We start from the raw sequence: 27,188 nt of genomic DNA, 5'->3' as shown, positions 1-27,188 counted from the left end.
CCCTGAGCTCATCCTCTTCCTTGTCCTGCTCATCCTCCTGGACTTCAACGCTATGGAGCGGTCCCCAGTCATTCAGCTGCCGAACTCCCAGGCCTCCAGCTGGACCCTCCCTTCTACCTCCCAAGTCCCATCTCTGAGCAATTCCTGATGATTCGATGACGCCACAGGCCTCCCCAATCCACACACTAAAATAAAGGCTGTGCCCAGGGCCATCCATCACCTACCCTCTTCGCCCAGGCCCAGCCCTTCTCAGTGCACCCACGGATCTTCCCAAAGCCCACTGGACCATGCCAGCCCTCAGCCTGAACCCCTTCACGGACTCCCTCTGGCCCACAAGTCTGGACGGGAAACCTTCCTTGGGAGGCTCTGCCACAGCCCTGCGCAGGCCCCGTGCCGCCATCCTTGTCCTCTTCTGATGCCCTTGATGTGTCCTCCTCCAGGGACCTCCCCACACGCGCTGGGCGCGCCCTCTGGCCCTTCTTGTTCTGCCCAACTCCTCTGTGCTCTCTGCTTGGATGTCAGCTCTTCCAGGAAGACCTCCTTGTCCACCTTCTACTCCCTGCCCCCCCAACCCCCCACCAAGACACGGGCGGCCTTCAAGGGTTTTCTCAGTGTCTGCGGTCTCCCAGTCCCCTCTGCCACACAGTTCACCGGGAGGAAACATGGGTTTATTTGGTGGCTGTTTGGGTTACGGGGCTCCCGAGTCGCATACATCCAGGAGCGGTTGAGGCGGCCGCACTGCGCAGCTCTCAAGGATTGGACCAAGTTCCTGCACAAGCCCGGGTCTCAGTTTGTAAATCGTTCCTCCACACAGGGTTGCAGTGAGGATTAAGTGAAGCTGCCCGTGTGGAGGTTTGGCATAGAGCAAGCACAGCTAGAGCAAGCACAGCTATGATGGCAAAGCGTCTGCCTGCAGTGCGGGAGACCCAGGTTCGAACGCTGGGTCGGGAAGATCCCCTGGAGAAGGCAATGGCAACCCACTCCAGTATTCTTGCCTGGAGAATACCATGGACGGAGGAGCCTGGAGGGCTCCAAAGTGAAAGCGAAAGTCGCTCAGTCGTGTCCGACTCTTTGTGACCCCATGGACTGTATAGTCCATGGAATTCTCCAGGCCAGAATACCAGAGTGGGTAGCCTTTTCCTTCTCCAGATCTTTCCAACCCAGGGACTGAACACAGGTCTCCCGCATTGCAGGCGGATTCTGTACTAGCTGAGCCACAAGAGAAGCCCAAAACCCTACCAAAGCCCAGCAATGGTGCGGAATCACCGTTATCGCCGGAACCCCGCTGGGGCGCAGCGTGTCTCCCTCTACCCGGAGGGCCCGGTCAGATGGGAGATGCACCCTGAAACCACGCCTCGGATGTCCCGCCCCTAAGGGTTCGGGAGTCCCGGCTCCTTCGCCCTTTCAGCGCCTGCTCCTTCCTAGCCAATCGGGAAGAAGATTTTTTTTATCCCGCCTCCTTCGGCTGCACCGCCAGCCAATCAGACCACGCCATGGAGAGTCAGCAAGGAAATGGCGAAGCCCGCCGGCCCAATGGCAGCTTCCCGGGAGGCAGGCCCCGCCTCTCGGCGGACGGGCTGCGCTGCACCGGACGGAGCGGCCGCGCTTCAAGGTGGGTGATGCGGTCTCAGCCCTTAAGGCCGCGTCTAGGCAGCGCGGCGTCTGGGGGCGCGGGTGCGGCCCCCGTGGGCCCTGCCGGCTCCGCGCCCAGGTTTCACCTCAGCCTGCTCAGCACGCGCGGCCGCCGTGTCCTTGGGCGTGCAGCCGGGGGCGGGGGTGACCGATACGCCGGCGGCCTCCAGGGCGCATGCGCTGCCGGCTCCGTGGGGTCAGAGGTCGGGAGGAAAGTCAAGGAAGGAGCCGGGTTGGGCACCTGGCCCTGAAGTCAGCGGTCGAAAGAAATGGGCCCACCAGAGGTCGCAGGTCACGGGAAGGGCACTTTGTGGCTCTGGCCAAATGCCAGGCTCTGGGCTAAACATGTGGCCTCTTCGAGCCCCCCTCCATCCCCGTGACCCCTTATCACAGATGAGAAAACCCAAGGTCATTCGGCAGGCAGGGAGGCAGTTCCAGAAGGACCTTGATACGGGGGGCGGGGGAGAGGAATTTGATCTTGAGGGTTATTTAAGCCTTTAAGGGGTTCCAGCAGGGAAAGGCTGGGGGGTGTAAAGGGTGAGGTTTGGCCTGGGTTCACATCAGGAACCCCCCCTTCAGTGTGCGACTTTGGGCAAGTCACTTAACATGACTGAGCATCTCATCTGTGACCCCTAGCACTGTGCCTGGCACGGCGAGCTCTCAATAAATGCTGGTGGCGGTTGGCAGTGTTACCTGGGTCAGGTTGGAGGTTGAGAGGGATAGCTCCTGGGAACAGGAAGGCCATCTGCGCCTCTGACAGGGATGAGGGTGAGCAGGGGACAAGATGCCACAGTGGCACTGGGGTCAAAGGTCAGGGCACCTGCCGTGCTGGAGTTTCATGTGGGGAGGACCACACCTGTCTGGGACCCACCTGTGCCTGCCTCTTTTCACACCCCACAGATGCGCTGCCTGACCATGCCCATGCTGCTTCGGGCCCTGGCCCAGGCCCAGGCCGCACGTGCAGGTAGGACCAAGGGCACCTTTCCTGGGTGTGGGGGCCCAGCCTCCCGGCATGAGGTCACATTTGCACGGCATAACCCTTCTTGCAGGGCATGCAAGTGTCCGCGGCCTCCACAGCAGCGCAGTGGCAGCCACCTACAGTGAGTCCTGGGATTTTCGAGCCTCAGGCTTGGTGATCATGGTCCTGCCGGGGGCAGGGGAGAAGGCCTGGGTTCTCATCCTGGCTTTGCTGGGGGCTCCCCCTCTTGGAGCCTGAGTTTCCCCTCTGTAAAATGAAGCGGGTGATCAGATGATTCATGGGGGTGGGGTCTGTTATTGCAGGGCGTAGGTGGGGGGTGGTCCTTCCCTGTGGCTATACATGTGATCTCAGACCCTCCCTGCGTGGGACAAGGAGGGGGCTGCCAGGTGTGAGCCCTGGGAGCCTGTACCTCCTCCTCAGGACCCAAGCACCCAAGCCTCACCTGCGTTCCCTCCGGGCCTGGATGGCCTCACAGGGTTAGGGAGAAGCAGGCCAGGACTGCCCCTGGCCGGAGGCCAGCCTCGAGGGTTGCTTACTGAGGCAAGGGGCATTTGGTGAATGAACAAGCCCCCCGGGGTCCCAGCTCTTACATCTAGGAGGCCAGGCCTCGTCTCCTGAGCTGGAGTCCTTGAAGAGGGGCTGTGCGTGGCCCCTGCCATGGCCTCTCTGCCCGCCTCCCCTGCAGAATATGTGAACCTGCGGGAGCCCTCGATGGACATGAAGTCGGTGACTGACCGGGCAGCACAGACCCTGCTGTGGACCGAGCTCATCCGAGGTGGGCCCGGGGGATGGGAGGCTTGAGGCAGGCTCAGGGGGGATAGAGATGTGTGAGGGAGGAGGGGCCCCCCCACCGTGCCTGTGCCGCCCCCAGGCCTGGGCATGACCCTGAGCTACCTGTTCCGTGAGCCCGCCACCATCAACTACCCGTTTGAGAAGGGCCCGCTGAGTCCGCGCTTCCGCGGGGAGCACGCACTGCGCCGTTACCCGTCCGGGGAGGAGCGCTGCATCGCCTGCAAGCTCTGTGAGGCCGTCTGCCCGGCCCAGGTACGCGCAGACCCCGGCTGACTGCCACCCTGACCCCGGCTGCTGGGAGGGGGAGGCCGCAGTCTGCTGCAGAGAGAGTAGTGGGCAGCCCTGGGTCCCGATTCTCAACCCCCTGCTGGATGTGTGTCCCCAGGGAAGTCCCCTCCCAGTCTGAGCCACTTGCCCCGTGATAGGAACTGTGAGGCCTTGTTGCCGGAGCCGACTCAGAGGTGGTGAGTCAACGGAGGGAAGCTTCCAGTCCTGAGCAGACCATGGACACACTTGGGTACTGCCCTTGGGGGTCTGGTCGTGAGTGTGAGAGCCAGGCCGGAGCCACGAGGCGCCACTTGAAGGTCTCCACTTTGACGTGGGCGGCAGCAGTGTCAGAAGCCCTGCCTACACATGTGCCCTTCACAGGGCCAGACCCGGGGACACTCGGACCACAGCAGGGCACTCTCTGCCCCTGGCTGCAGCTCCTTTGAGCCCCTGGCATTTGGTTCTGTCAGAGGGTCCCGCATGGACTGCCGAGAGTCACGGCCTGTGGGTGCAGAAACAGACAAAGTGGGGGCACTCAGGTGGTGGATGTGCCCGGCAGGTACCCAGCAGGCACAGGGGTTCTGACTGTCCACACAGCGTCCCCCTCCCAGCGGTTGCTCCAGCCACGTCTCTGTGACTCAGGACGGCTCCCGTCTGAGTCCTGGCTCGTCTCCTTCACCACTCCCAGGTTCTGCAGCCCATGGGCTGTGGCCTTGCGGTCCCCAGTCTCTGGAACATGTAGGAGCCCCCCCCCCCCAAATAACAGTGGCATCCAGGCAGTGAGTGCCAACCATAGACCAGCACTGTGCCAAACTCATGACCTCTCTGCAACAACTCTAGGTTGGACAAGGTTATTATCCCCATTTTTGTAGAGGAGGAAACTGAGGCACAAAGAGAGAGGCTACTAGCCAAAGGTCCCACTGTGAGCGGTGGGCCTTACACTCCTGGGGATGTCTCAGGGCCGTGGCTACATCCCTTTGAAGGTCCTCGCCTCTGGGGAAGCCCTGGGCCACCCCTTCCTTCGGCTGGTGCCAGGCTGCCCCCCGGGAACTGAGAGTTAAGGACCTGTGTTTGAGTCTGGGCTCTGCCCCTCGTTTACTCGGTGGCTTTGGGAAGGCCCTCCACCTTTCTGAGCTCCAGTTTTTTCATCCATTAAATGGAGATAACTAGGTGTAGTTGGGAGGGTTGTTCAACATATGGTCCGCAGAGAGTGGGCATTATTTACAGGGTGAGACCCCCCAGACTGCAGGTGCCCTGGTGTGCCAGGCAGGCAGCAGCCCTCTCCTCGTGGGACTCCCATTCTCAGGCAGGAGGGGCTGGCAGATAGCAAATGAGAGTGTCAGCTCGGGCAGGCACGCAGAGGCTGAAGTCATGGCTGTGCCAGGTGGCCTCTTAGGAGGGGAGTCAGGAAAGGCCCACGAGGTGGAGAGTGGACGACAGAGGGGCCTCTCTGTAGGCCCATGTGGGGCTGGATCCTGTGCCAGGGCCCAGGGCGGCTGGCAGGTGACAGTCCCCTGTGCCACTGCCCAGGCCATCACCATCGAGGCTGAGCCGCGGGCCGATGGCAGCCGCCGGACCACGCGCTATGACATCGACATGACCAAGTGCATCTACTGCGGCTTCTGCCAGGAGGCCTGCCCCGTGGACGCCATCGTGGAGGTGAGCGGGGCCCCGCGGTGGGGGAGGCGGGGGCGGGGGCTCCTGGGCGGGGCCTGACAACTGCGCCTGCGCCCCGCCCGCAGGGCCCCAACTTCGAGTTCTCCACCGAGACGCACGAGGAGCTGCTGTACAACAAGGAGAAGCTGCTCAACAACGGGGACAAGTGGGAGGCCGAGATCGCTGCCAACATCCAGGCCGACTACCTTTACCGATGACCGGCCGACCCGCGGCCCCTCCTGCCCAATAAAAAGCTCTGACTTCCCCCACCACCTCTTGTCATGCATCTGCTGTCTGAGCCGGGACCATCTGCAGCCTGTGGATTCTTCCGGTGGATCAGATTCTTGGACCGAGTTGCCTTACCTGTGCGACCCGCTGGGCCCCGCCCACAGCAGCCTGCGGCCCACAGGTCTTCCTGGGCATGTTTCGCAAAGGCTTAGCTGAAGGTCAACTCAGGCCACTGTTTGCATAATCCTGAGTGATCAGTTGGGGAGGCCCGGGCCTGTCCTCTCCTGAGGACCACCCACAGCTGAGACTCTCGAGAACCTAGAGCCTGCTGAGAAAGGGGGCTCTCCAGGAATAAGTTGGGCAAAGTCCCGTTTGCCCAAGTGCAGACAGAAGTACATCAAGAAGCAGGAACTTGGATAGGCCAGGACATCCTTGCCAGGGGCAGGGTGGGGGAAGCCTGCTGTGGGGTAACAGTCACGAGGGGATGACACAAGCATTGCTGCCCGTGAGCTGGCTTTGCCTGTCCTCCAGCCACATCCCTTTTCCTCCCCAAGTTCCGCAGGGCAGACTGCTGGCGTGGCCTGTGCTGCTCCGACTTCCTGCTTTGTAGCCCCAGCAAAGCGATGTGGTTCCTTCTGGGGCCACACGCAAGCCCAGTGGCAGTAGAATAGCCCCAACAACCCCTTCTGACTCCGTGCTGAGCGGTGTGAGAGCATTTCAGTTCATTCTCAGCAGTGAGGAAGCTGGCTTAGAGAGGTGAAGTGACTTGCTCAGGGTCACACAGCACGCACCTTGCGGGAAAAACGAACTGAGGTCTGAGAGATCTCAAGAATTCCCTTCATCATTTCCAAAAGTGCTTTTTTACAAAACACTAATCTCCCCAGGTGCTTCTTAGAAGGGGGAGGGTGTTCTTTGGATCAGTAAATGTAGGAAGTGCCCCAAGGGGCCTCTCCCTTCTGGGACAGGCTCTGCCCAGCGTATTCAAGGCTCTGAGAAGGCCTGCAGCAGAGAAGCCCAGACTTTGCCCAACTCACTCCTGGAGAGCCCCCTTTCTCAGATCACCTGCTGACATCTGGGCCTGCTTACCAGGCCCTGCTGGGCCATCTCCCAGGACCTGTGTGGTCCCATTGGCCAAGGTTTTGGGGCCCTTATAATCCATAAAGTGGCTCAGAAGTAAGAAGTACAGGACCGGAAAGGAATACTTGAGCCCTGGGAGTGTCCGTGAGTCCAGCACTGCTAGTGCTGGCGGCTGCTGGGAGCAGGAACTCCAAAAAACAGGCCAGCTGTCAGAGGCAGGCTTGAATATCCTAAAGCACTTCTAGTTTTGCTTTTATCAGACATACTCAGTGTTAGACGCTTGACATGGAGTCTATCTGTACACAGGAAAATTGTTCAGTCACTGTCGTGTCCAACTCTGACTCCATGCACTCCAGCACACCAGGCTTCCCTGTCTTTCACCATCTCCTGGAGTCTGCTTAAACTCGTGTCCATTCAGTTGATGATGCCATCCAACCATTTTGCCCTCTGTTGCCCTCTTCACCCGCCCTCAATCTTTTCCAGCATTGGGGTCTTTTCTCATGAGTTGGCTCTTTGCATCAGGTGGCCAAAGTACTGGAGCTTCAGCATCAGTGCTTCCGATGAATATTCAGGGTTGATTTCCTTTAGGATTGAATGGTTTGATCTTACTGTCCAAGGGACTCTCAAGAGTCTTCTCTAGCACCACAGATGAGCCTGTCCAGCTCCTGACTTAATTCCTTCCCTTACTGCTGGGTCAGCTCTAAGGCCATTTTGAAACATGTTAAGAGTTCCAGTTTGCCCTGCATGGGAAGCACTGACCTGAGGCCCCCAGTGGTACTCAGTTCAGTTGTGTTGAAGTTTCTCCTTGAAAGTAGCCCTACCAGAAGTGTCCCCACTCTTCTGAAGACACCCTGGCTGTGACTCAGTTTCCAGCCCCCAGCTCTGGGGCTCCATTTGCCCACCCCTCAGAGGCCCCTGGGCTTCCCTTGTAGCTCAGTTGGGAAAGAATCTACCTGCAATGCAGGAGACCCAGATTCGATTCCTAGGTTGGGAAGATCCCCTGGAGAAGGGAATGGCAACCCACTCCAGTATTCTTGCCTGGAGAAGCTCATGGACAGAGGAGCCTGGCGGGCTACAGTCCATGGGGTCACAGGAGTTGGACACCACTAAACCACCACCACCACCACCACCACCAGAGGCCCTTCCTCTGCCGTGGGGGTTCAAGGATCACCAGAGCTGACCCACTGGGTAGTCTTGGCCAGTCCAAAGTGCAGGCAGCTGGACAGTGGTGACCCACAGGCTGGGACCGGATATGCGGCATGAAGCTAATAGGAGTAAGGACCCAGGGACAAGTCCAGCCACAGGAGGAGCGAGAGTGAGGGCAGAGCACTGCCCAGTGTCTGCGGCTGCAGTCTGCTGCCTGGCCCTCGGCGTCCTGCTGCTACTGAGGGAAGAGGCCCAGAGAAGGGCAGCTGCCCACCCAAGGGCCCAGAGCACTGGGCTTGGAGTCCAGGCGGGTGCTCAGAAACAGGAAGAGAGCAGGACCTGTGTGACTACAACCTCACTCGAGGGGAGGGGTCCCAGAGGTGGGGACACGTGGGTCTCGGGCCCCAGGTCTGAGCCTATTGAGGGTCCCGTCAGCCACAGGCCCAGGTGGTGGAAGTCCCGCCAGGTAGCCCCTGGGCCTGGGCTGAACACGTCCCCACATCCCAGCCTTGTAGACGTTCACGGTGGGCGCCAGTGTCTGCCCTGGGGTCTGGGCCTCCTCGCCCGGGTTAGGCGGCTCAAGGCTCCGAACGGTTTCCCACCCGCGGGGCGAGGAAGCGAGGGCCCAGCCGGAGGCCTGCCTCCCACCCGCCCTCCTGCCAGGGCTCCTGCACCGGCTCCAGGACTCCGGGGGCAGGTCCAGGGCGGCCCGGGGGCGGGGCTTCCCTGGCTCCGCCCCTCCCGGCCCCGCCCGTCGGGAAAAGTGAGTTGCGTGGGCGCCGCGGAGGCAGCGAGAAGTTGAGCCAGGAGATCCAAGCGGAGCCGAGCAGTGCCGCGTGAGGCCGACCCGGGGTGAGTGCCCCAGCGGGGGCTACAGGGCCCCCCGTTCTGCCTGCCGCCCTCGCTTCCCTCCGCCCCGGAAGGGAGTCTTGGCGCCCCGACCCGTGTGGATCAGTAGAGGCAGCTCAGTCCGCAGGCCCGCGGGTGTCAGCCCTTGTTGGGGGTTCGGGGCTGGGGGTGCACGGACGCGACTCAGAGGAGGAAGGGGAGGAGAATGGGGGGTGTTAACAGCCCGTGACCCCCCTGTGGCCTGGCTGCCGGGCCAGGCTGTGCTCAGAGCTTTCTCTGCTGCATCTTCCTGGGAGGGAGGGACCCATTCTACAGGTGCGGAAACTGAGGCCCAACCCAACTAGGAAGAGGCAGAACTAGAAGAGAGCGCAGACCCTCGCCTGCAGCGCGGCTCATCGCGGCGAGCCAGGGGCTCAGAGGAGAGGTGTCCGGAGGAGCTGGCCTTAGCCTCCAGCCTCCCAAGGGAGAAAGAGGCGAGGGGCACAAAGTGACTAGTCTGGACCCTGAAGGACCTGGGCCCCTTCATTTGCTCTGTAAATGTCGCGTGGTGTGGGTCCTGGCTCAGGCAGCGGCCAGGGTAGAGGAGGGGGAGGGGATGAGCCGGTGGAGGGCTGAAACGCCAGGGGAGGGGTCTGACCAGGTCTCTGGACTCCTGTGCTTGACCACCCAAGGGAAGGGCCATGCCCCGGGGCCCTGAGAGACAGGTACCAGGCAGGACTGGTCACAGCAGCTGTCCAGGACTGCTGCCCGCCAGGATCCCGGATCTAGCTCCCTGCAACCCCTCATTTGACCAGCCCCACCTTTCAGGGTGCCTGGGGCAAGGAACAACCCTCCCCCTGAGAACACACGTTGGGCCAGAACTTCCAAACCTGCAGCCCGGGCTCCTGCCTGGCTTGGCCACCTGCTGACCCGTCTATAAAACAGGGGTGCAGTGCCCCCTCCCCCAAGGCCTGCTGTTAGTTTTAAATGAGGTAGTGGAGGTGAGGAGGTACATGTGGACCCTGGTTATTTTTATCTCCCCACCAGGTTCTGCCTCTGCTTGGTGGCCAAGTCCCGTTCACCCAAAGAGGAAGTGGAGGCCCAGAGAGGGTGGGAGAGTCCCCCAAGGACACACAGCTAACCCCAGCTTGGGCAGGGCTCAGACCCTCTGTCCCTGGGCCGCCCACCCACTCTCCCCTATTCAGGGCCCCCAGCTAACTCTCGCCATTCTCTCCAGCTGGGGAAGGGGCTGCTTTTCCTATTTACTCTTAAGTTAATCAGACCCAGGGGAGGAAGTGACCCGCTAGGTGGCTCCAGCCCAGGCAGCGGGCGGGGCGCTCTGGCGCCAAACGTTCACCCTCAGCGGGGCCCTCACCCAGCGCTGCCCCTTCCCCCCATCAATGGGAGAGCTAAGGAAATGGAGTCCCACAGAGGGGCTGGGGGCAGCCCCGGGCCCCCAGGGCAGTGGCCGTGGAGCCCTGGCCTGTGAGCTGGGCGTCCACAGGGCCCCTCGGAGGCCAGGGGAGCCTCCGCCGCGCTGACGTTGGAGCAGAACCCCCGCCAGGCCCTTCCTGCCCTTCGGTTTCCATAGTTTCACTTTTGCTGGTTTCGACACCTGGAGGACTCCTCCCGGGGCTGCGGCGGGACTGCCCAGGCCCCAGGGGAAGGTCCTCCTCGCTCAGAGGCCCTGCCCGTCCCCTGTGTCCTCCCGAGGCCCAGGGGTGGCCCCCACCCCCTCAGCACACAGATGCCACAGGGAAGAGGCAGGCTCCGACTGCCCGAGGGGCCAGGCCAGACCTCAGCCCCGTGTCCTTGTCATGAGTGCTCCCTGGGCTGGAAAGGCGAGGGCTCCAGCTGGCCGCGGCAGGTCAGGAGGCCAGCACTGGAGGTGGCCTTTGACCTGGGGCCCTGAAGAGGTGAGGGCAGGTCACGGAGAGGGGACGACAGGAGGTGGGGCCAGGTGTGAGAAGAGCCAGTGTTGTAGGAGCCGCCGGGGCAGGGGGTGCAGGGGTCTCAGACAAGTCAGACCCAGCTGGGAAGGAGCTTGGTGTTGGACTCTGGGTCCGGCCGAGGGGTCAGCTGCGCTGCCTACTTCCGGTGTGACCTCAGCACCCCGCCGAGCTGCCCTGGGCCTCAGTTTTCCCATCTGTCAGATGGGGTGGTGACAGACCTTGCAGGACCATAGGAGCACGGAGTCCCTAGCTGGTGGGCAGCTGCCTGTTTCCTGCCTCCTGGCCTGAGCCCCCATGCCTGCCCGCCCCGCAGGACCATGGGCTCCATGTTCCGGAGCGAGGAGGTGGCACTGGTCCAGCTCTTCCTGCCCACAGCTGCCGCCTACACCTGCGTGAGCCAGCTCGGGGAGCTGGGCCTGGTGGAGTTCAGGGATGTGAGTGGGGCCGGGATGCGGGTGGGGGGAGGCCTCGTCCCTGGGCGTCCCAGAGGGTGGACCATCGCCCTCTATTGATCCCCGGCCCAGCTTGCATCCCGGGGGCCTCTGCCACTGGGTGCTCTGTTCTCAGGAAGGCTGTCTTTACTCATGCCTGCCCCAGCCTGGGTTTAGCCAGGCCTCAGCCCTGGTCCACACAGCGTCTAGTTGTCTTCACTTGGGCATAGGAGGGTCATGGTGTGGTCAGCACCTTTTGGAAGAGGCAAAGGCCTCCCCCAGATGGCCTAAGGAGAGCCAGCCTGGCCCTTGTGGGGGAACTCCTTGGCCCCCCGGCCTGGAATCCTGACCCTTCCATGCACAACCACAGCTCAACGCCTCGGTGAGTGCCTTCCAGAGACGCTTCGTGGTGGACGTTCGGCGCTGTGAAGAGTTGGAGAAGACCTTCAGTGAGTTGGCCCTAGGCCCACGCACCCCAGGCAAACTTCCTAGAGGAGGTGCCAGCAGAGCTTGGTCTGAAAGGAAGAGTCCCAGGCACCTAGTTGGAAGGCAGAGAAGGGAGAGCCAGGCCAGGGCAGCTGGGATCTGTGGGGTGTTCTTGAGTGAGCTGAGCTGATGCCCAGGCCAAGGTTTGGATGAGCCCTTAGTGCCGAGTGAGGACTTGGGACATCATTCTGCACGTGCTGAGAGCCACCCGTAGGTCTCTAAGCAGGAGAGAAACATGGACAGAACTTTCTCTGCTGTAGGTGGACTGGGGTGAGCAGAGGCCACCAATCTTGGCTTGGTGCCCCAAGGAGTAGCTTCTACTTGGACCTGGGCAAGAAGGACCCCTGCCCTGGGTTGTGTTCCAGAAACCCCTCCCAGGAGGACCCGGCACTGTGGGAGGATAGAGCATGTCTGGTTAACGGTTAGCTTGCCTGATGGGTTTTAAGTAGTCAGGCAGGTCCTCCGTGGGCCTGCATGCAAGCTGCCGTCCGAGGCCCTGCAGCGCTAGGCCGCCTGCTGGAAGCCACTGTGGGACCCAGGCCAGGGGCTGGGGATGGACGGAGGGCAGCCCAGAAGAGCCTCGGACGGGGAAGCAGAGTAAGCACACAGGGGTGGAGGTTTATCCTGAGGTTTTTCTGGGGTCTTGGACTCAGTGAGTCAGTTGGCTGGTGGCTAGGGGAATTGGAGGTGACATTTAGAATCCCCTAGATGTTAGCCAGCCCTTGGCTGTGTGTGTGTGCTCGGTGGCTCTGTTGTGTCTGACTCTTTGTGACCCCATGGACTGCAGCCCACCAGGCTCCTCTGTCCGTGGAATTCTCCAGGAAAGATTACTGGAGTGGGTTGCCATTTCCTTCTCCAGGGGATCTTTCCAACCCAGGGATCGAACCCGGGTGTCCTGTGTCTGTTGAATTGGCAGGCAGAATTCTTTGCCTGATGAACCGCTGGGGAAGCCCTCCAGCCCTTGGCTAGTGGTGGCCATTAGCTGGTGGCGGCCCCTGAGCGGCGCCCCCTGACACCCTTCCCCTCCGCACCCAGCCTTCCTGCAGGAGGAGGTGCGGCGGGCTGGGCTGATGCTGCCTCTGCCCGAGGCGGGGCTGCCGGCGCCCCCGCCCCGCGACCTTCTGCGCATCCAGGAGGAGACTGACCGCCTGGCTCAGGAGCTCCGGGACGTGCGGGGCAACCAGCAGGCCCTGCGGGCCCAGTGGCACCAGCTGCAGCTCCACTCTGCCGTGCTGGGCCAGGGCCACAGTCCCCCGGTGAGTGTAGCTCCCTGGGCAGGGGCACGGGGCGGGGGTGCGGGGCCCCCCCTGGGCTGGGGCTCACGGGGCCTCTTGGCTCCTAGTCGGTGGCGACTCACACCGATGGGCCCTCGGAAAGGACCCCCCTGCTCCAGGCCCCCGGAGGGCCGCACCAGGACCTGAGGGTCAAGTAAGTGAGGGGCAGCTTGGCGCTCTTTCCAGCCCAGTGCGGACTCCTTGTTCAGTACTCCCTCAGACTGCCCCCTGCCGCCTCCTCCCTTGGGCCTGGGATTCCCCTCTGCCCGACAGGTTTCTCCCCTCCTGGAGTGTGCCGGGTGGGCTCCTGCCCTCCCCGTGGGGGTGAGGGGTGGTGTGCCTGGCCGGGATGGGGAGGCAGGGTGGAGGGGAGGGGAGGTCGGCGCAGCCCCTGCCCAGCCCCGCCTGGTCCCGCAGCTTCGTGGCCGGTGCGGTGGAACCCCACAAGGCCGCGGCCCTGGAGCGCCTGCTCTGGAGGGCCTGCCGCGGCTTCCTCATCGCCAGCTTCCGGGAGACGGAACAGCAGCTGGAGGACCCAGTGACGGTGCGCGGGTGCGGGCCGGGGGCGGCTTGGGTGGGAGTGCGGCCCTCCGGGCGCAGGGACTGCAGGGTGACCTGGGCGCCCCTCCGCAGGGTGAGCCTGCCACGTGGATGACCTTCCTCATCTCCTACTGGGGCGGGCAGATAGGGCAGAAGATCCGCAAGATCACTGACTGGTGAGCCCCCCCAGGGCCCTGGGTGTCCCCTCCACCCCACACCAAGCCTGCGCCGTCCTCCACACTCCCGCGCACGTGGCCTGGACCCCAGGCACCTGCTCACCGCCCCGCTCCCTGCCAGCTTCCACTGCCATGTCTTCCCGTTTGCGGAGGAGGAGGCAGCCCGGCATGCAGCCCTGCAGCAGCTGCAACAGCAGAGCCAGGAGCTGCAGGAGGTGGGTGCCCGCAGCCAGGGTGGACCTCCGGCCGCCACCCCCGCGGCCCACTGCCGCCCTGATCACCTGCTCCGGCCACAGGTCCTGGGGGAGACGGAGCGCTTCCTGAGCCAGGTGCTGGGCCGCGTGCAGAGGCTGCTGCCGCCCTGGCAAGTGCAGATCCGCAAGATGAAGGCCGTGTACCTGGCCCTCAACCAGTGCAGCGTGAGCTCCACGCACAAGTGCCTCATCGCCGAGGCCTGGTGTGCCACACGTGACCTGCCCACCCTGCAGCAGGCCCTGCAGGACAGCTCGGTGAGCGGGGCCCTCCCGCCCACCCACGCTGCCAGGCAGGGGCTCCTCCTCACAACACACTGCCCATTCCCAGTGCCACAGGTGCCCTGCCTTTGCTGGGGCTCACCCTCCTCCAGGGAGTCCTCCATGATGGCTCTGGCTCAGCAAGCCCTCTCCCCACCCCCACTTCCCCCAAGGCCCTGGGATGGGCCGTTGTACCCTGCAGGCCATGCTGGGTATTGTTAGAACCACGTTCAGATCCGGGTTCTGCAGGCCCCAGCCCTGTGACCTTGGGCTGACTGGAGGGAGCCTTGGGCTCATCTGTGAAATGGGTGTGCCGACCCTGCCTCCCGGGGGTGGCCACTGTAGGCAAGGTCACCGGTGGCAACCAGGGGCTCCTTCTTCCCAGCCACCTGGATGGGGAGAAGCATGCTTGTTTCCCAAGTGACTTCTGGGCCAGTCTCTGGCTGTCTCTAAAGCCCCCTGAACAGGGGGCAGGTGGGGCTGGTCGTCTGGTTTCACAGGGAGAGAAGGGGCTGCCCCGGGTCCCTGGGCTGCCACCCAGTGAATCCCCACAGTGCTCTGCCTCTCCAGCTCTGCCTGGCTGGGGGTGGGGTGGGGTGGTCCGAGGCCCCTGGAGGCCCCTGCAATCAGCCTTCTCTGTTTGTCTGTCTGCCTCCCGGGTGCCCCAGAGCGAGGCAGGTGTGAGCGCCGTGGTTCACTGCATCCCCTGCCGGGACATGCCCCCCACGCTCATCCGTACCAACCGCTTCACGGCCAGCTTCCAGGGCATCGTGGACGCCTATGGTGTGGGCCGCTACCAGGAGGTCAACCCCGGTGAGGGTCGCCACCTCCCGCAGCCCCGGCCTTCAGGAGGGTCAGCTGCTGCCCTGGGTGGAAGGCTGGCAGGGCTGCATCTCCACGCTGGGGCTGCCCCAGCCTCCTGGGATGAGAGACGCCCTGCTTCTCATGCTCTCGGGGGGAGCCCGGGGTCTTCGAGTTTACCCCCAACAAACCCCACCTTGTTACACATACAAGGGAGCCAGCCAAGTTGTGCAAAGAACAGCTTTGCAGTAGGAGTGGCCTGGGTTTGAGATCCTACTTGCTTACCTTGAGTTTTTTAGCTTCTCTGAGCCTCAGTTTCCTCATCTGTAAAATGGAGATAACGGTTCAGCTCTGAGCAGTCTTGGGAAGATGAATGATCACCAAAGGTTGCAAACCAGCGGCCCACGAGGCCAGAATCAGTCTGCTGTTATGTTTTGTTTGGCCACGTTGTCCAGACACGTTGAAAGGTTTGAGTTGGGTCAGGTTTTCCCCAAAGCAGACCCTGAGGTGGGGTCTCTGGTGCAAGTGGTCTCTTAAGAGAGGTGTTCCTGGGAGAAACCCGTAAGGGACCTCAGGGGATGGGGAGGCGTGTGGGGAAGGGAGGGCTGAGCAGGACCAGTCCTGGGTGAAGTCCGGCCACACTGGAGCGTGTCTGTCTCAAGGCTGACGAGCAGGGCTTCCACACCCGGCGCCCTCAGCTGTCAGCCAGCCCTGGCGGGTGGGCAGTGAGGCCATCAGCTCCTGGCACATCCTGGGTGCTCACCAGCCTGGAGACGCTGCTGCTCAGAGAGTGGTGCATCTGGCAGGGGCCCACACACAGCTGTCTAGGGCCCCGTGCCACCCGGGCAGAGCGTCTGCTGCAGGCACCAGGGCTTAAAGTGGGAGTTTTGGCAAAAGTCTGCCTTTTCCCAAGACTTTGGCAAAAAGTAAGAGATTTGGCAGCATGGTGCCCACCCCCGGGAGACTGGAGCTGGGTGCGGCCGCCCCTCCCGTTTGGGTCCATCCTGGGGCCAGCGGGCACTGGCTCCCTCCCTCCCTGGCCCCAGCCACCTTCCTGAGCCCCGTGGGACCTGGCCTGTCACCTGCCCTGTCCCTCTCCTTCCAGACAGCACTCCCCCTGAGGCAGGCTGGCTTCCGTGTGCCCAGGGGCCCAGGGGCCCCGGTGTCGCTGGGTGAGGGCTGCAGGGCGTCTCCATGTGATCCTGGAGGAGGGGTCTGGGCGTGAAGCGTGAGGAGGGCCCTTTCACGAGGGGGACTTAGTCCGAGGCCGGGGAGGGGTCCTGCTTCACCCGGTGGGCAAGAGAAAGGGTTAGGGGCCCCCAAGGTGGTACGAGCAGGACCTGAGGGCAGAGTCTGGGGCTGTGTGGACCGAGGCCCGGATCTCGTGTCCTCTGGGGCCTGCTGGCCCTCCAGGATAGCACCTGGGAGCTTGATGTGCGCTCTCCCCGACACACACTTCGCCTGCCCGTAGTTCCTCTGCGTTGGCAGGTGGCAGTCTGCTTGGAGCAGCCTGATTCCCAGATATCCACAGCTGCTGATGTGCCCCCAGCTCTCAGCAATAGCTCCGCGGGGTATTCATTTGCTCGGGCTGCCGTAACAGAGCATCCCCGATGGGGTGGCTTCAACACTGGGTATTTATCGTATCTCTGTTCCCGAGGCTGGGAACCTGAGGTCAGGGTGTTAGGGCTGGTTCCTCCTGAGAGCTTGAGGGGTCTTCTGTTCAGGCCTCTCTCCTTGGCTGGGAGGCAGCCGTCTTCACGTTCGCATGGCCTTCTCCAGTGTCTGTGTCTAAGGTCCAAATTCACCCATTTTATAAGGACAGCAGTCATATTCAATTAGGACCCACGCAAATGACCTCATTTTCACTTGGTTACATCTGTAAAGATTGTATCTCCAAATGAGGTCACTTTCTAAGGAGCTGGGGGGTTAGGACTCCAGCCTACCTTTGAGGGGGCGAGGGGCACAATTTGACCCATAACTGGGATGTGCATTAGGATCCTAACATCTATGAGAAATTTTCCCCATTTGCTAAAGGGAAGCTGAGGCCCCAAAGACTGAGTGACCAAGTTGGCCTTCTGGAACTTGCCATGGGCCAGCCAGGACTTCCACTGGACTCTCTGTGCTTCTCCTTAAAGCTCTTCTCATAAATAATAGCTAGAACTAATGAGTTTATATTGCTTATTTATGGCCTGCTGTCTCATTTTTAATAGCCCCAGAAAGTAGTAGTAGTATTATCTCCATTTTGCCCATGGGGAGCTGGAGGTTCAGAGAGGTTAAGAGGCTAGCCAAAGGTTGCACAGCTAGTAGACGGCTGGCTCTTGCATGCAGGCAAGCGGTATGGCATCCCTGCCTGGCAAACACCACCTTTGTGTCTCCTGTGGCCCTGGGCCCTGGCTCGGGGGCCCCTCTGCGGGGCCGGGGTCATGGCTGACTGCGTGGCCCTCTCTGCCCACAGCACCCTACACCATCATCACCTTCCCCTTCCTCTTTGCTGTCATGTTCGGTGACGTGGGCCACGGGCTGCTCATGTTCCTCTTCGCCCTGGCCATGGTGCTGGCCGAGAACCAGCCGGCTGTGAAGTCAGCGCAGAACGAGGTGAGGAGTGGCGGGGGGCTGGGGGTGGGGGTGGGGGGAGAAGCGGGGGTGCAGGCACAGCCGGGGCCCGGGGCCAGCTCTCACTACACCCACACCCCCAGATCTGGAGGACCTTCTTCGGGGGCCGCTACCTGCTGCTGCTCATGGGCCTGTTCTCCGTCTACACTGGCTTCATTTACAATGAGTGCTTCAGCCGTGCCACGGCCATCTTCCCCTCGGGCTGGAGCGTGGCGGCCATGGCCAACCAGTCCGGCTGGAGGTGAGGCCCGGCTGCTCCCCTACTCCAGCCCCGAGGCCCCTGGGCCCCTGACCGCCCCCTCCCCACTCTTGTCACAGCGATGCCTTCCTGGCCCAGCACCAGCTGCTTGCCCTGGACCCCAACGTCACTGGCGTCTTCCTGGGACCCTACCCCTTTGGCATTGACCCTGTGAGTCCTGGCCATCCGTCTGGGTGGTGCGGGCGGGAGGGTGGGTTTGGGCTCCCCGCTCAGGGCCCCTAAGACCAGGGCCTGCCTGGCAGGGCCCACACCGCAGCCATTTGAAAAGCAGAGACGTGAGTCCTGCTAAGGGCAGTGTTCTGTAGCCCTCTCTGTGCCAGGCAGGCACCGTTCTGAGGCCTTGTTGAAATGATTTTGTGTCCAGTCCTTGTGACAACTCAACCGAGTGCATGTCAGTGCAGTCTCCCCATTTCACAGATGAGGAAGCTGAGGGTACATGCCCAGAGTTGCCTGGCCAGAAAGAACTGGGGTAGGGGCCCAGGCTGTGCTCTTAACCATGCCACTGTGCTGCTCCTCATCTGGTGGGTGACGGATTGTGCAGGGGGCCCTGGAGGGGCACACACGGGCCAATGAGAGTGACTCGGGTGGGGCGGCCCCTTCGTGACCCCCCGGCCCTTCTGCTCCCCCAGGTCTGGAGCCTGGCCGTCAACCACCTGAGCTTCCTCAACTCCTTCAAGATGAAGATGTCCATCATCCTGGGGGTCACCCACATGACCTTTGGGGTGGTCCTGGGAGTCTTCAACCACGTGTGAGGGCCGGGGTCCTGGGGTTGAGGGGCTGAGCAGGGCCAGAGTGGCCTGGTGACCCGGCTCCCCACTACTTCGCCCCCGTCCCTGCCCTAGGCACTTCGGCCAGTGGCACCGGCTGCTGCTGGAGACCCTCCCCGAGCTGGTCTTCCTGCTGGGGCTGTTCGGCTACCTGGTCTTCCTGGTCGTCTACAAGTGGCTGAGCTTCACGGCCGCCAGCGCTGCCACGGCCCCCAGCATCCTGATCCACTTCATCAACATGTTCCTCTTCTCGCGCAGCCGCACCAACAAGCCGCTCTTCCAGGGGCAGGTGGGCGGGGCCGGAGCCGGTGGGTGGGATGTGGAAGGGTTGGTGGGCGGGGCCTTGGGCAGGGCCAGGTGGGCCCACTCCCACCACGGGGCCCCGCCCCTTGGCTTCAGGATCCTGATCTGGAAAGCGGAATGCAGACCTGAGGCCGTGAGACGAGGAGGGAGGTCCAAGGACCAGCAGAGATGGTCCAGCAGAAGGGGTGCTGGAAGCCTAGGGTGCCACTCTCCCAGAACTCCGTGTGGGGTGACGTCTCTGCTCCGTGAGGGGCCCCGGCGGAGAAGTGGGGGGCAGGCTCCCTGGGCCCCGGGAACCGCGTGGCGCCCTGACTCCCGCCCCTCCCTCGCAGGAGGTGGTGCAGTCCACCCTGGTGGTCCTGGCCCTGGCCACGGTGCCCGTGCTGCTGCTGGGCACTCCCCTGTTCCTGCGCCGGAGGCACCAGCGTCGCCAGTCTCGGAGGCGGCAACCGCTGGTAGGGGCAGGGGAGGCGTGCGGGGTGGGTGCGGAGGGTCCCGTCCGGGCTGTGAGAGCCCACCCTGGCCCGTGGGTCTGCTAATGCTCCCACCTCCAGGATGAGGACAAGGCCGGGCTCCTGGGCCAGCCCGACGTGTCTGTGGCCAGTCAGAACTGTGATGAGGAGAAGGCCGGATGCCTCGGGGACCAAGAGGAGGAAGAGGTGGGTGTGGGGACTCCCTGGGTGGCGGGAGGCTGGCGGCCTGGCTTGCCCCTCACTGCTGCTCGTTCCCCTAGTTTGTCCTGTCCGAGGTGTTCATGCACCAGGCCATCCACACCATCGAGTTCTGCCTCGGCTGCATCTCCAACACGGCCTCCTACCTGCGCCTCTGGGCCCTAAGCCTGGCCCACGCCCGTGAGTCCCAGCGCCTGCCCCCACACATCTCCCATTGCTTCCCAGTGTCCCTGTCTGGAAAGAGGGGGTGGTGGGGAGGTCCTCTGCTGACCCTTGTGGAGGATGGGCTTAGGGACGCCCAGGGGGTTCCCACCGCTCCCTCCCTCACCTGCAGAACTGTCGGAGGTCCTGTGGGCCATGGTGATGCGAGTTGGCTTGGGCCTGGGTGGCAAGATGGGCGTGGAGGCCCTGGTGCTGGTCCCCGTCTTTGCCGCCTTCGCCGTGATGACCGTGGCCATCCTGCTGGTGATGGAGGGGCTCTCGGCCTTCCTGCACGCGCTGCGGCTGCACTGGTGAGAGGCCGCGGGCTGGTGCGGGCAGCACGGGGGGGGCGGGTCGTGGGCAGGGGTCCTCTCACCAGCTCTCCTTGTCCCCCAGGGTGGAGTTCCAGAACAAGTTCTACTCGGGCTCCGGCTACAAGCTGAGCCCCTTCACCTTTGCCGTGGAGGATGAGTAATGCCCACGACCTGCCCTTACCGTGCCAAGCAGGAAACAAATTCTGAGGCGGCGGACTTCCCTGGTGGTTCAGCAGTTAAGACCTCATGCTTCCAGTACAGGGATGGTGCTTCCGATACAGTTTGATCCCTGGTCAGGGAACTAAGATCCCACATGCCACACGGTGCGACTGAGTTCAAAAAACAATAAAGATGAAGAAGGCCTAGGACCCGTGCCTTGGTCTTGTGTGAGAGGCAGGGCCTGGGCGGCTGGTGTGCAGGAGCCTGGGCTCTCGCTGGGCTGGTCTTTCCTGGGGAGCCTCTCCTGCTTTGAGGGACACCATCCCAGCCTGTGTCTCTGAGGTTTGTCTGTGCAGCTGAAGCTGGTGTGGGGTGTGGAGGTGGGAGGCACCGATCTAGGATCTGGGGCCTTAAGATGTCAGCAGAGGCCCGAGAAGCGCATCTGCAGGACCCCCAGACTCGGGAGGGGGGAAGAGGGCAGAACTAGGACAGAGGACCTATGTGTCCAGCGCATTTTAGCTCAGGATGACTGTTGTCCCAGGCTGGACCAGGGGCAGTGAGTGAGCTCTCCGGCCTTGGAGTTATACAAACTGTAGGAGGATGTCTGGGATACTTGGGGTGTGGAGGGAGGTGCTTGGCATGAACTGGCCAGATTCTCATGTCCTTGTGCTGGCACTGGCCACTGGCCCTCACGATGCCCTGGAGCAGAGAGCAGCCTGGGGCGCTGAGTGTGACCCGCATCACACAGGGGGCAGTGTGTCGCTCCATGGGGGATGGCAGGCCACACCCGAGGCCACCTTCCTGCAGATGTGGGCACAGGCTGTCCAGGGTACCCCGAGCGTTGCCCAAGGCTCTGAGGTCAAAACAGGGCTGAACCAGACCCCACGCCCTGCCTCCCTTCCTGTCCCCAGAGGCCACCATCTTCCTCATCCCACCCCCCCCCCCCGCCGTGGGCAGTCCTGCCGCCTGGCCATCCAGCTGCTAGGGGGAAGGTGGCACCCTGTGGGTGTCTCTGACCTGGGTCCCACCACCAGCTGAGGGGCAGAGCCAGTGCTTGCCAGCGGTCTCACACTCTCCTGCCCAGGAGCTGCCAAGCAGTTCTTCCGGCTGCAGGCCCCAGGAACAAAGGCTGCCTTGAAGGCAGAGATGCCCTGGGCACAGCGAGTTGGGAGGAGGCCCCACCACTGTGGCTCCATCTGGCCAGCTGCTGGGAGGAGGAGCCTGTCCCTCCAGAGTCCAGGGCTGCCCCAGCTCTGGGCCCCCTGACACTGGGCTGCAGCCCACAGGCCTGGCAGAGAGTTGGATCCAAGAAAGAGCAGCTTCTGGTTAGGAACAGAGGGCAGCGGGTGTCTCAGGACCTGGACCAAGCCCAGGACTCCGAGCCTCACCTTCCTGGGGAGCAGAGCTGAGTGCTCACAGGTGGGGCAGGTGCTCAGCGCCGAGAGCTGGCATGTTTGTGGGGAGGGAGATGTGAGCTCGGGGAGAGGCTGGCTGCACGGACAGCTGGCAGCTTGGCTGAGAGCACTGGGCACTGTGGGACTAGCACGCACAGGGCTGTGGGGGCGGGCACCCTGGGGCTGGAGATCACCCTTAGGAGACGTAGGGATGGGGCGGAGGGGCACCCGGGGCTGGAGGTCACCCTCAGGAGACGCAGGGATGGGGCAGGGAGGTGAGTGTGTGGTCTGCCCAGGACACTGAGGACATGGGAAGACAGGAATGCTACCCGGGATGACAGGGCGAGGGTGGGGCTGGAAGGAGAGCTGCCACCCTGGCTGTGACTTCGGAGCTGACCTGACCCTGCAGGGCACCACCCAGCAGAGCCCTGGGGTCTAAGGCAGACGGCCTCATGGGCACAGGCAGCAGCTGGGGGCTGTGTTCCGAGACCTCGCACAGGGGCACGGCATCGAGACCCCCTCCTGGCTGTGCCCCAGACGTCTGGAAGGACGGGCGGTGGTCTCCCTCCACCGGCCCAGCCACTCTTCCCCTCCCGGTCAGCCCGCCGTCCCGCCCATCCTGCCGCATCGGGAGCAGCCGCGCCCCCAGAGACTCAGGACACATCCCAGGGAGACAGCAGAGACAGGCTTTTATACTTTTTATTGTTTGTATGGTACAGTCTTTGTGGTAGCAGGAATGTATGCACAAAAAAACAATTCAAATAAGAGTTCAGAGTAAAAAACAAAAGGATTTATCCCAAAGGACATTTAATATACATGGACTTCACAGCTATACTCTATCCACACCCCCAGACTCCACGCACAGGCTGAGGTCTCCCACTGGGATGGCCGCGCGATGACCACACGAGTGGGCAGCGGGCGTGGGCACGCTGAGGCCCCAGCACCAGGGGCGGCAGGAGGCTTCTGAGGGCACAGGGCAGGACCAGGCCTGGGAGCGGGGGACCGGCCCTGCCGGAGCAGCCCCAGCTCCAGGCTGAGCAGGGGGGTAGGAGCGGGGGCAGAGAGCAGGTGGGGGGGCAGGTGTGTCCAAGTGGCCCTCGGTGGCCATGGCCTGCTGCCTGCCCCGAAGCCAGGGTTAATAAAGCACTTTGTTAGAGGGCACGGGGCGGGGCACATCCCGTTGGGGTGAGATTCACCGGCGGAGGGAAGTTCGGACGACAGGAAGCAGGTAGCTGTGTTCCTCCCGGGCCCGCGCCGTCGGGGGCGGTCAAGCCAAGGAGCATGGTCACAGTGTCACCGCCCCCTCGGGAGCGGGCAGCGTCTGCACGCCTGTCACAGAGCCCGCTCAGCGCTGTCCGCCAGCGTGGCCGTTCACATCATGTAAAGATCAACATTCACCACAAAAGGCACCTGGAGTGACGCTGTGGGCGCCACGTCCGACTGCGACAGAAACGTCTTCTCTAGATGAGAGGGGTCTGAGATACTGCAATATTGCACTAGTGTACTATGATTCTGCTTCCCAATCTCAGGTCAGTCCTAGTGAGGTCGTAAACGAGATAAGAAATAAATGTTACTCAATTTTAATACAGTCTTTTGTATCATACACGTCTGTGTTGGGCGGCGAGACGTCTGAGCCTTCCGGCCGTGGGTACAGTAGTCGGAGCACAGAGGGGACGCGGACTCGGCCGCCCCCACGCCATCCAGGGATGCAGGCAGGAAGGCCGCACATGGTCACACCCCGAGCTTCCTCTTCTGGTCGAAGTAGGCATCAAACCTGGCTTGGGCGTACTCCTAGGAGACACAAGCAAGAGCGGCCTCACCAAGGGTCCCGCCTGCCCCGGGCACAGAGCGGAGCCGCTCCGTCCAGCGCTGCCCCTGGGCCGTCCTCCCCGCTGGCAGCCCTGCTGCCCGGCCCTGCCGACCCGGACAGGATGCGGGACGTTCGTCTATGGACCCGGCGCTGCCATGGTGCACCGACTCATTCACCTCGAATGCTACAGACAGGCTGACAGCCTCAACAGGCTCCTCTTTCCAAGCCCAAGGCCCTTGGGCGTCAGCAAGTGTGGCACCAAGGTGGAAGACGGGTGTGTGTGTGTGTGTGTGTGCGCGCCAGCTGTGTGCTGGGGTCACTGCTGCACACTTAGTAAAAGGACACCGGGAGGGAGTGAGCACGCCTGGCCAGCCCCCTGCCCTGGGTCTGCGCCCCCGTCCATCCATCAGTGTAGGCAGTTTCTGAAGGACCACTCCAAATTGAGAAGTCTGCCGTGCCAGCCGCCAAGACTATAGCGTCACCTTAAGAAAACCGAACACTGAGGGAGAATTTATAAACCAACACAAACTAACTCATCTGAAACGTGCAGTGTTGGCTGAAGCATGCAGTCTGCCTACCACCAGCACCGCCGTCACCCTCCGAGCTCTCCGGGGCCTCCGCGGTCAAGCCCTCCAGACCGCGACAGAACGCTTCCCCGTGAACAGAATCATCGGATCGGGCCCCTCTGGGGTCAGGGACACTTGTGCGCGGCCGGGGAGGGCGGTGTTCGTCCGTTTGGTGTGGAGTAGTTCTCTGTGACACGGCCCCAGTGCAGTGTGGTCACACTCGTCTGATGTTGGGCACGTGGGATGCTTCCAGTCTGGGGCTATCGGAGCATGAGAGTTCAGGTCTTGGTGTGGAAACAGGCTTTCATTTCTCTTGGATCAACACCAAAGAGAGGGACTGCTGGGCTGTATGGTTAAGTGTGTATGTTACTTTATATGAGAGGCAACTGTTTTCTATGCTGGTCACCCCCTCTTGCAGTACCCCCTGCAGTGCATGTGACATCACCTTCTCGCCAACATTCAACATTGTTGGTTTAAGTTCTACCCACTGACATGGGTGTGCAGGGCATCTCTCTGGGCTTTAACTGGCATTTCTTTCATGACTACATCGGCAGATGAACAGATGCTTACTGGTCATTTATCTTCTGCATTGTGTTCAAATCTATCCTTTCATAAAGTAAGTTGTTTGGTTTCTTGCTGAGTTATGAGTTCTTTAGACATTCTAAACACAAGTCTTTGTCAGATGTAAATTTGCAGTATTTTCTCCCAGTCTGTGGCTTGGCTTTTCATTTTAATGGTGTCTTTCAAAAAACAAAAAGTTGTATATTTTTATTCAGTCCAATCTGTTGTTATCTTTTTTCTTTGATGGTGAGTGCTATATGTAACCTCAGAAAATCTTTGCCACAGTCATGAAGCTTTTCTCCCATTTCAGCTTTTCCATTTAGGTTTATTATCTGTTTCAAGTCAATTTTTGTGTATGGTACAAGTTTGAAGTTCATTATCTTTTTTCCGTATGGCTTATTCAGTTGTTGCCATGTCATATTTGGAAAATCTAACCCTTCCTGCAATGACCTATCATGGCCTTTCTGGGGAATACCCGTTGCCTATATGTGTAGGAGTCCATTTCTGGGAACTCGATTCTGTTCCATCTGATTTATGAATGTCTTTACACCAACTGGGCTTCCCTGGTGGCTCAGGGGTTAAAGCATCTGCCTCCAATGCGGGAGACCCGGGTTTGATCCTGGGTCGGGAAGATCCCCTGGAGAAGGAAATGGTAGCCCACTCCAGTATTCTCGCCTAGAGAATCCCATGGACGGAGAAGCCTGGTAGGCTACAGTCCATGGGGTCGCAAAGAGTCGGACAGAGTCAGTTGCAAAGACTGAGCGACCTCACTTCACCTATGCCAACACCACATGGTCTTAATTACTGCGCTTGGTAAACTCTGAAATCAGGTAGCATGTCTTCCAACTCTGTTCTATAATTTTGGTGTTTTAGTTATTCCAGGGCCTTTGCACTTTCAAGTAAGTTTTAGAATCAGCTTGTCAATGTCTATGAAAAGCCTGTGGGGTTTCGATGGTGTCATGGAGACATAGATTGGTTTGGAGAGAATGAACATTTTAAGTCTTCTAAATCCATACCTGTGGTATCTCTCTATAATTGTCAGTGTACAGATCATGCATGTTATTTTAAGTATTTCACATTTTTTACGCCAAACTATTAAATTTTTTTACAAACTGTTTCCAGCACATCAGAATGCAGTTGGCTTTTGTATATTGACCTTGTGTCCTATGACCTTGATAAACTCAGTAAACAGTTTTTCTCTTGACTCTTCTATTTTTCCATGTACACAATCATGTCACCTATAAAACAAAGGCAGTTTTCTTTTTTCACCTTCCTGTACTGGCGAGAACTCAGCACACACACCCTGGCTGTGTTTTCCACTTGGGGCACGTGTGGGAGGAATGCCTGGTCCTTTACCGTCGATTATCACGGCCCCCTGTGGGCTCCCATAAAGCCCTTTACCTGGCTGAGGAAGTTCTCCGTTACTAGTTTGCTGAGACTTTCTGTTGTGAACAGGTGTTCCAAATGATTGAATTCTGTCAAACACTTTTCCCGCATTCACTGAGATGACTGCATGGTTTTTCTCCTTTATTCTGTTAATATGGTGAATTACACTAATGGGTTTTTCAAATGTCGATGTTAGTCTTGCATTTCAGGGATAAATGCCACTTGGTCATAAAATAATTATCCTTTTATATGTATTGCATTTACTTTTGCCAGTACTTTGGAAACGGCTTTTGTGTGATGTCCATGAAGGGCACTGATGTGCAGTCTTCTTGAAATGTCTAGTTTTGGTGTCAGGATCACGCCAGCCTCGTCAAATGAGCTGAGAAATGATCCCTCCCCCTTGATTTTCTAAACGTTTCTGTGAGACTGTTATTTCTTCCTTAAATGTTTGATAATATTCCCCAGGACCTGAAGTTTAGTCTACAGGTTTTTGATCATCAGTTTGATGTCAGTTTTGGCCATGTGTATCTTCCGAGAAATTGGCATGTTCAAGCGAGTTGTCGGATCCGGAGAGTTGTTTCTCACTCTTCCACTTTAACATCCACCGACTTTGTGATGGTGGCCTCTCTCTGTACTTGGTTTTGGTAATGTCTGCCTTATCTTTCTTGCTCAGTATAGCCAGATATTCATAAGTACTTTTGTGGTATCATTGATTTTTTCCCTATTTTTAGTATTTTACATTTCAATGATTTCTGCTCTTACCTTTACTCTACTTCTATTTACTCTGGGTTTACTTGGTTTTTCACGTTCTAGCTTCTCAAGGTAGAAGCTTATGTTACTAGTTTGAGAACTTTCTTCTTACCCAGTACAAATGTTTAGGCTACAAAACCAAAAGATTCCAAACATTGTTTTAGCTGCATCCCACAAATTCTAGGATGTTGTGTTTCCACTCTTGTTCAGTTGCTAAGCCATGTCCTCTGCAACTCCATGGACTGCAGCACTGCCAGGCTTCCCTGTCCTTCGCTACCTCCCAGAGTTTGCTCAGATTCATGTCCATTGAGTTGGTGATGCCATCCAACCATCTCATCCTCTGCTGCCTAATGGCGTTTCCATTATAACTCAAAATGTTTTCTAATTGTCCTTTTAATTTCTCCTTTGACCCAGGGTTTATTTAGAAGTATACAGTTAATTTCCAAATTGAGAATTTTCCAGATATTTTTGTGGTGGTTGGTGATTTCCAATTAAATTGCACTGTGTTCAGAGAACTTACTCTGCAGCAAATCTGAGGGCTGTCTCACAGCCCAGCCCCTGGCCTATCCTGATGAAGGCTCCCTACTCTCTGAAAAGGATGTACATCCCGCAGCTGCTGGGGCCCCGCACACGTTCGTCAGGTCGAGCTGGCAGGGT

The 27,188-nt window shown here is 60.2% G+C and overlaps 3 protein-coding genes across 10 annotated transcripts in view; 2 read left to right on the top strand and 1 right to left on the bottom strand.

Moving 5' to 3' along the window:
* Nucleotides 1-1,515: 1,515 nt before the first annotated feature.
* NDUFS8 (NADH:ubiquinone oxidoreductase core subunit S8) lies at nucleotides 1,516-5,598 on the top strand. 4 transcript variants are annotated; one of them, XM_027532219.1, is made up of 7 exons: nucleotides 1,516-1,612; nucleotides 2,533-2,596; nucleotides 2,682-2,732; nucleotides 3,297-3,386; nucleotides 3,483-3,655; nucleotides 5,201-5,329; nucleotides 5,413-5,598. In XM_027532219.1, exons 2-7 carry the CDS (start codon nucleotides 2,533-2,535, stop codon nucleotides 5,542-5,544), a joined length of 639 nt encoding a protein of 212 aa, XP_027388020.1. In that variant the 5' UTR covers nucleotides 1,516-1,612; the 3' UTR covers nucleotides 5,545-5,598. The 4 variants fall into 4 exon arrangements, with proteins under 4 accessions (XP_027388020.1, XP_027388021.1, XP_027388018.1 ...); XM_027532220.1 differs by having other exon boundaries at nucleotides 1,611-1,711; XM_027532217.1 differs by lacking the exon at nucleotides 1,516-1,612 and adding an exon at nucleotides 1,837-2,040.
* Nucleotides 5,599-8,521: 2,923 nt separating this feature from the next.
* On the top strand, nucleotides 8,522-20,273 carry TCIRG1 (T cell immune regulator 1, ATPase H+ transporting V0 subunit a3). Of its 3 annotated transcripts, XM_027532136.1 has the most exons (20): nucleotides 8,522-8,629; nucleotides 10,871-10,991; nucleotides 11,359-11,437; nucleotides 12,510-12,730; nucleotides 12,817-12,902; nucleotides 13,166-13,292; nucleotides 13,382-13,464; nucleotides 13,586-13,679; nucleotides 13,761-13,973; nucleotides 14,645-14,789; nucleotides 17,233-17,372; nucleotides 17,474-17,631; nucleotides 17,709-17,799; nucleotides 18,279-18,397; nucleotides 18,492-18,705; nucleotides 19,052-19,174; nucleotides 19,274-19,378; nucleotides 19,453-19,570; nucleotides 19,725-19,902; nucleotides 19,988-20,273. In XM_027532136.1, the coding sequence occupies exons 2-20, from the start codon at nucleotides 10,875-10,877 to the stop codon at nucleotides 20,064-20,066; spliced, it is 2,490 nt and encodes an 829-aa protein (XP_027387937.1). In that variant the 5' UTR covers nucleotides 8,522-8,629; nucleotides 10,871-10,874; the 3' UTR covers nucleotides 20,067-20,273. The 3 variants fall into 3 exon arrangements, with proteins under 3 accessions (XP_027387937.1, XP_027387935.1, XP_027387936.1); XM_027532134.1 differs by having other exon boundaries at nucleotides 19,453-19,902; XM_027532135.1 differs by lacking the exon at nucleotides 8,522-8,629 and adding an exon at nucleotides 10,245-10,521 and having other exon boundaries at nucleotides 19,453-19,902.
* Nucleotides 20,274-22,139: 1,866 nt separating this feature from the next.
* CHKA (choline kinase alpha) overlaps nucleotides 22,140-27,188 on the bottom strand; it is a 61,241-nt gene continuing 56,192 nt past the window's right edge. For all 3 annotated transcript variants that reach the window (XM_027532624.1, XM_027532626.1, XM_027532625.1), the window contains one exon: nucleotides 22,140-23,249. In XM_027532624.1, coding sequence (XP_027388425.1) covers nucleotides 23,190-23,249 — 60 coding nt within the window. In that variant the 3' untranslated portion in view covers nucleotides 22,140-23,189. The remainder of the gene's footprint in view (nucleotides 23,250-27,188) is intronic.

The sequence above is a fragment of the Bos indicus x Bos taurus genome, chromosome 29, assembly GCF_003369695.1.
Source record: "Bos indicus x Bos taurus breed Angus x Brahman F1 hybrid chromosome 29, Bos_hybrid_MaternalHap_v2.0, whole genome shotgun sequence".
NCBI lineage: Eukaryota > Metazoa > Chordata > Mammalia > Artiodactyla > Bovidae > Bos > Bos indicus x Bos taurus.
Note: the sequence above shows the minus strand (reverse complement) of the source record. Positions and strands in the feature narration are given on the sequence as shown.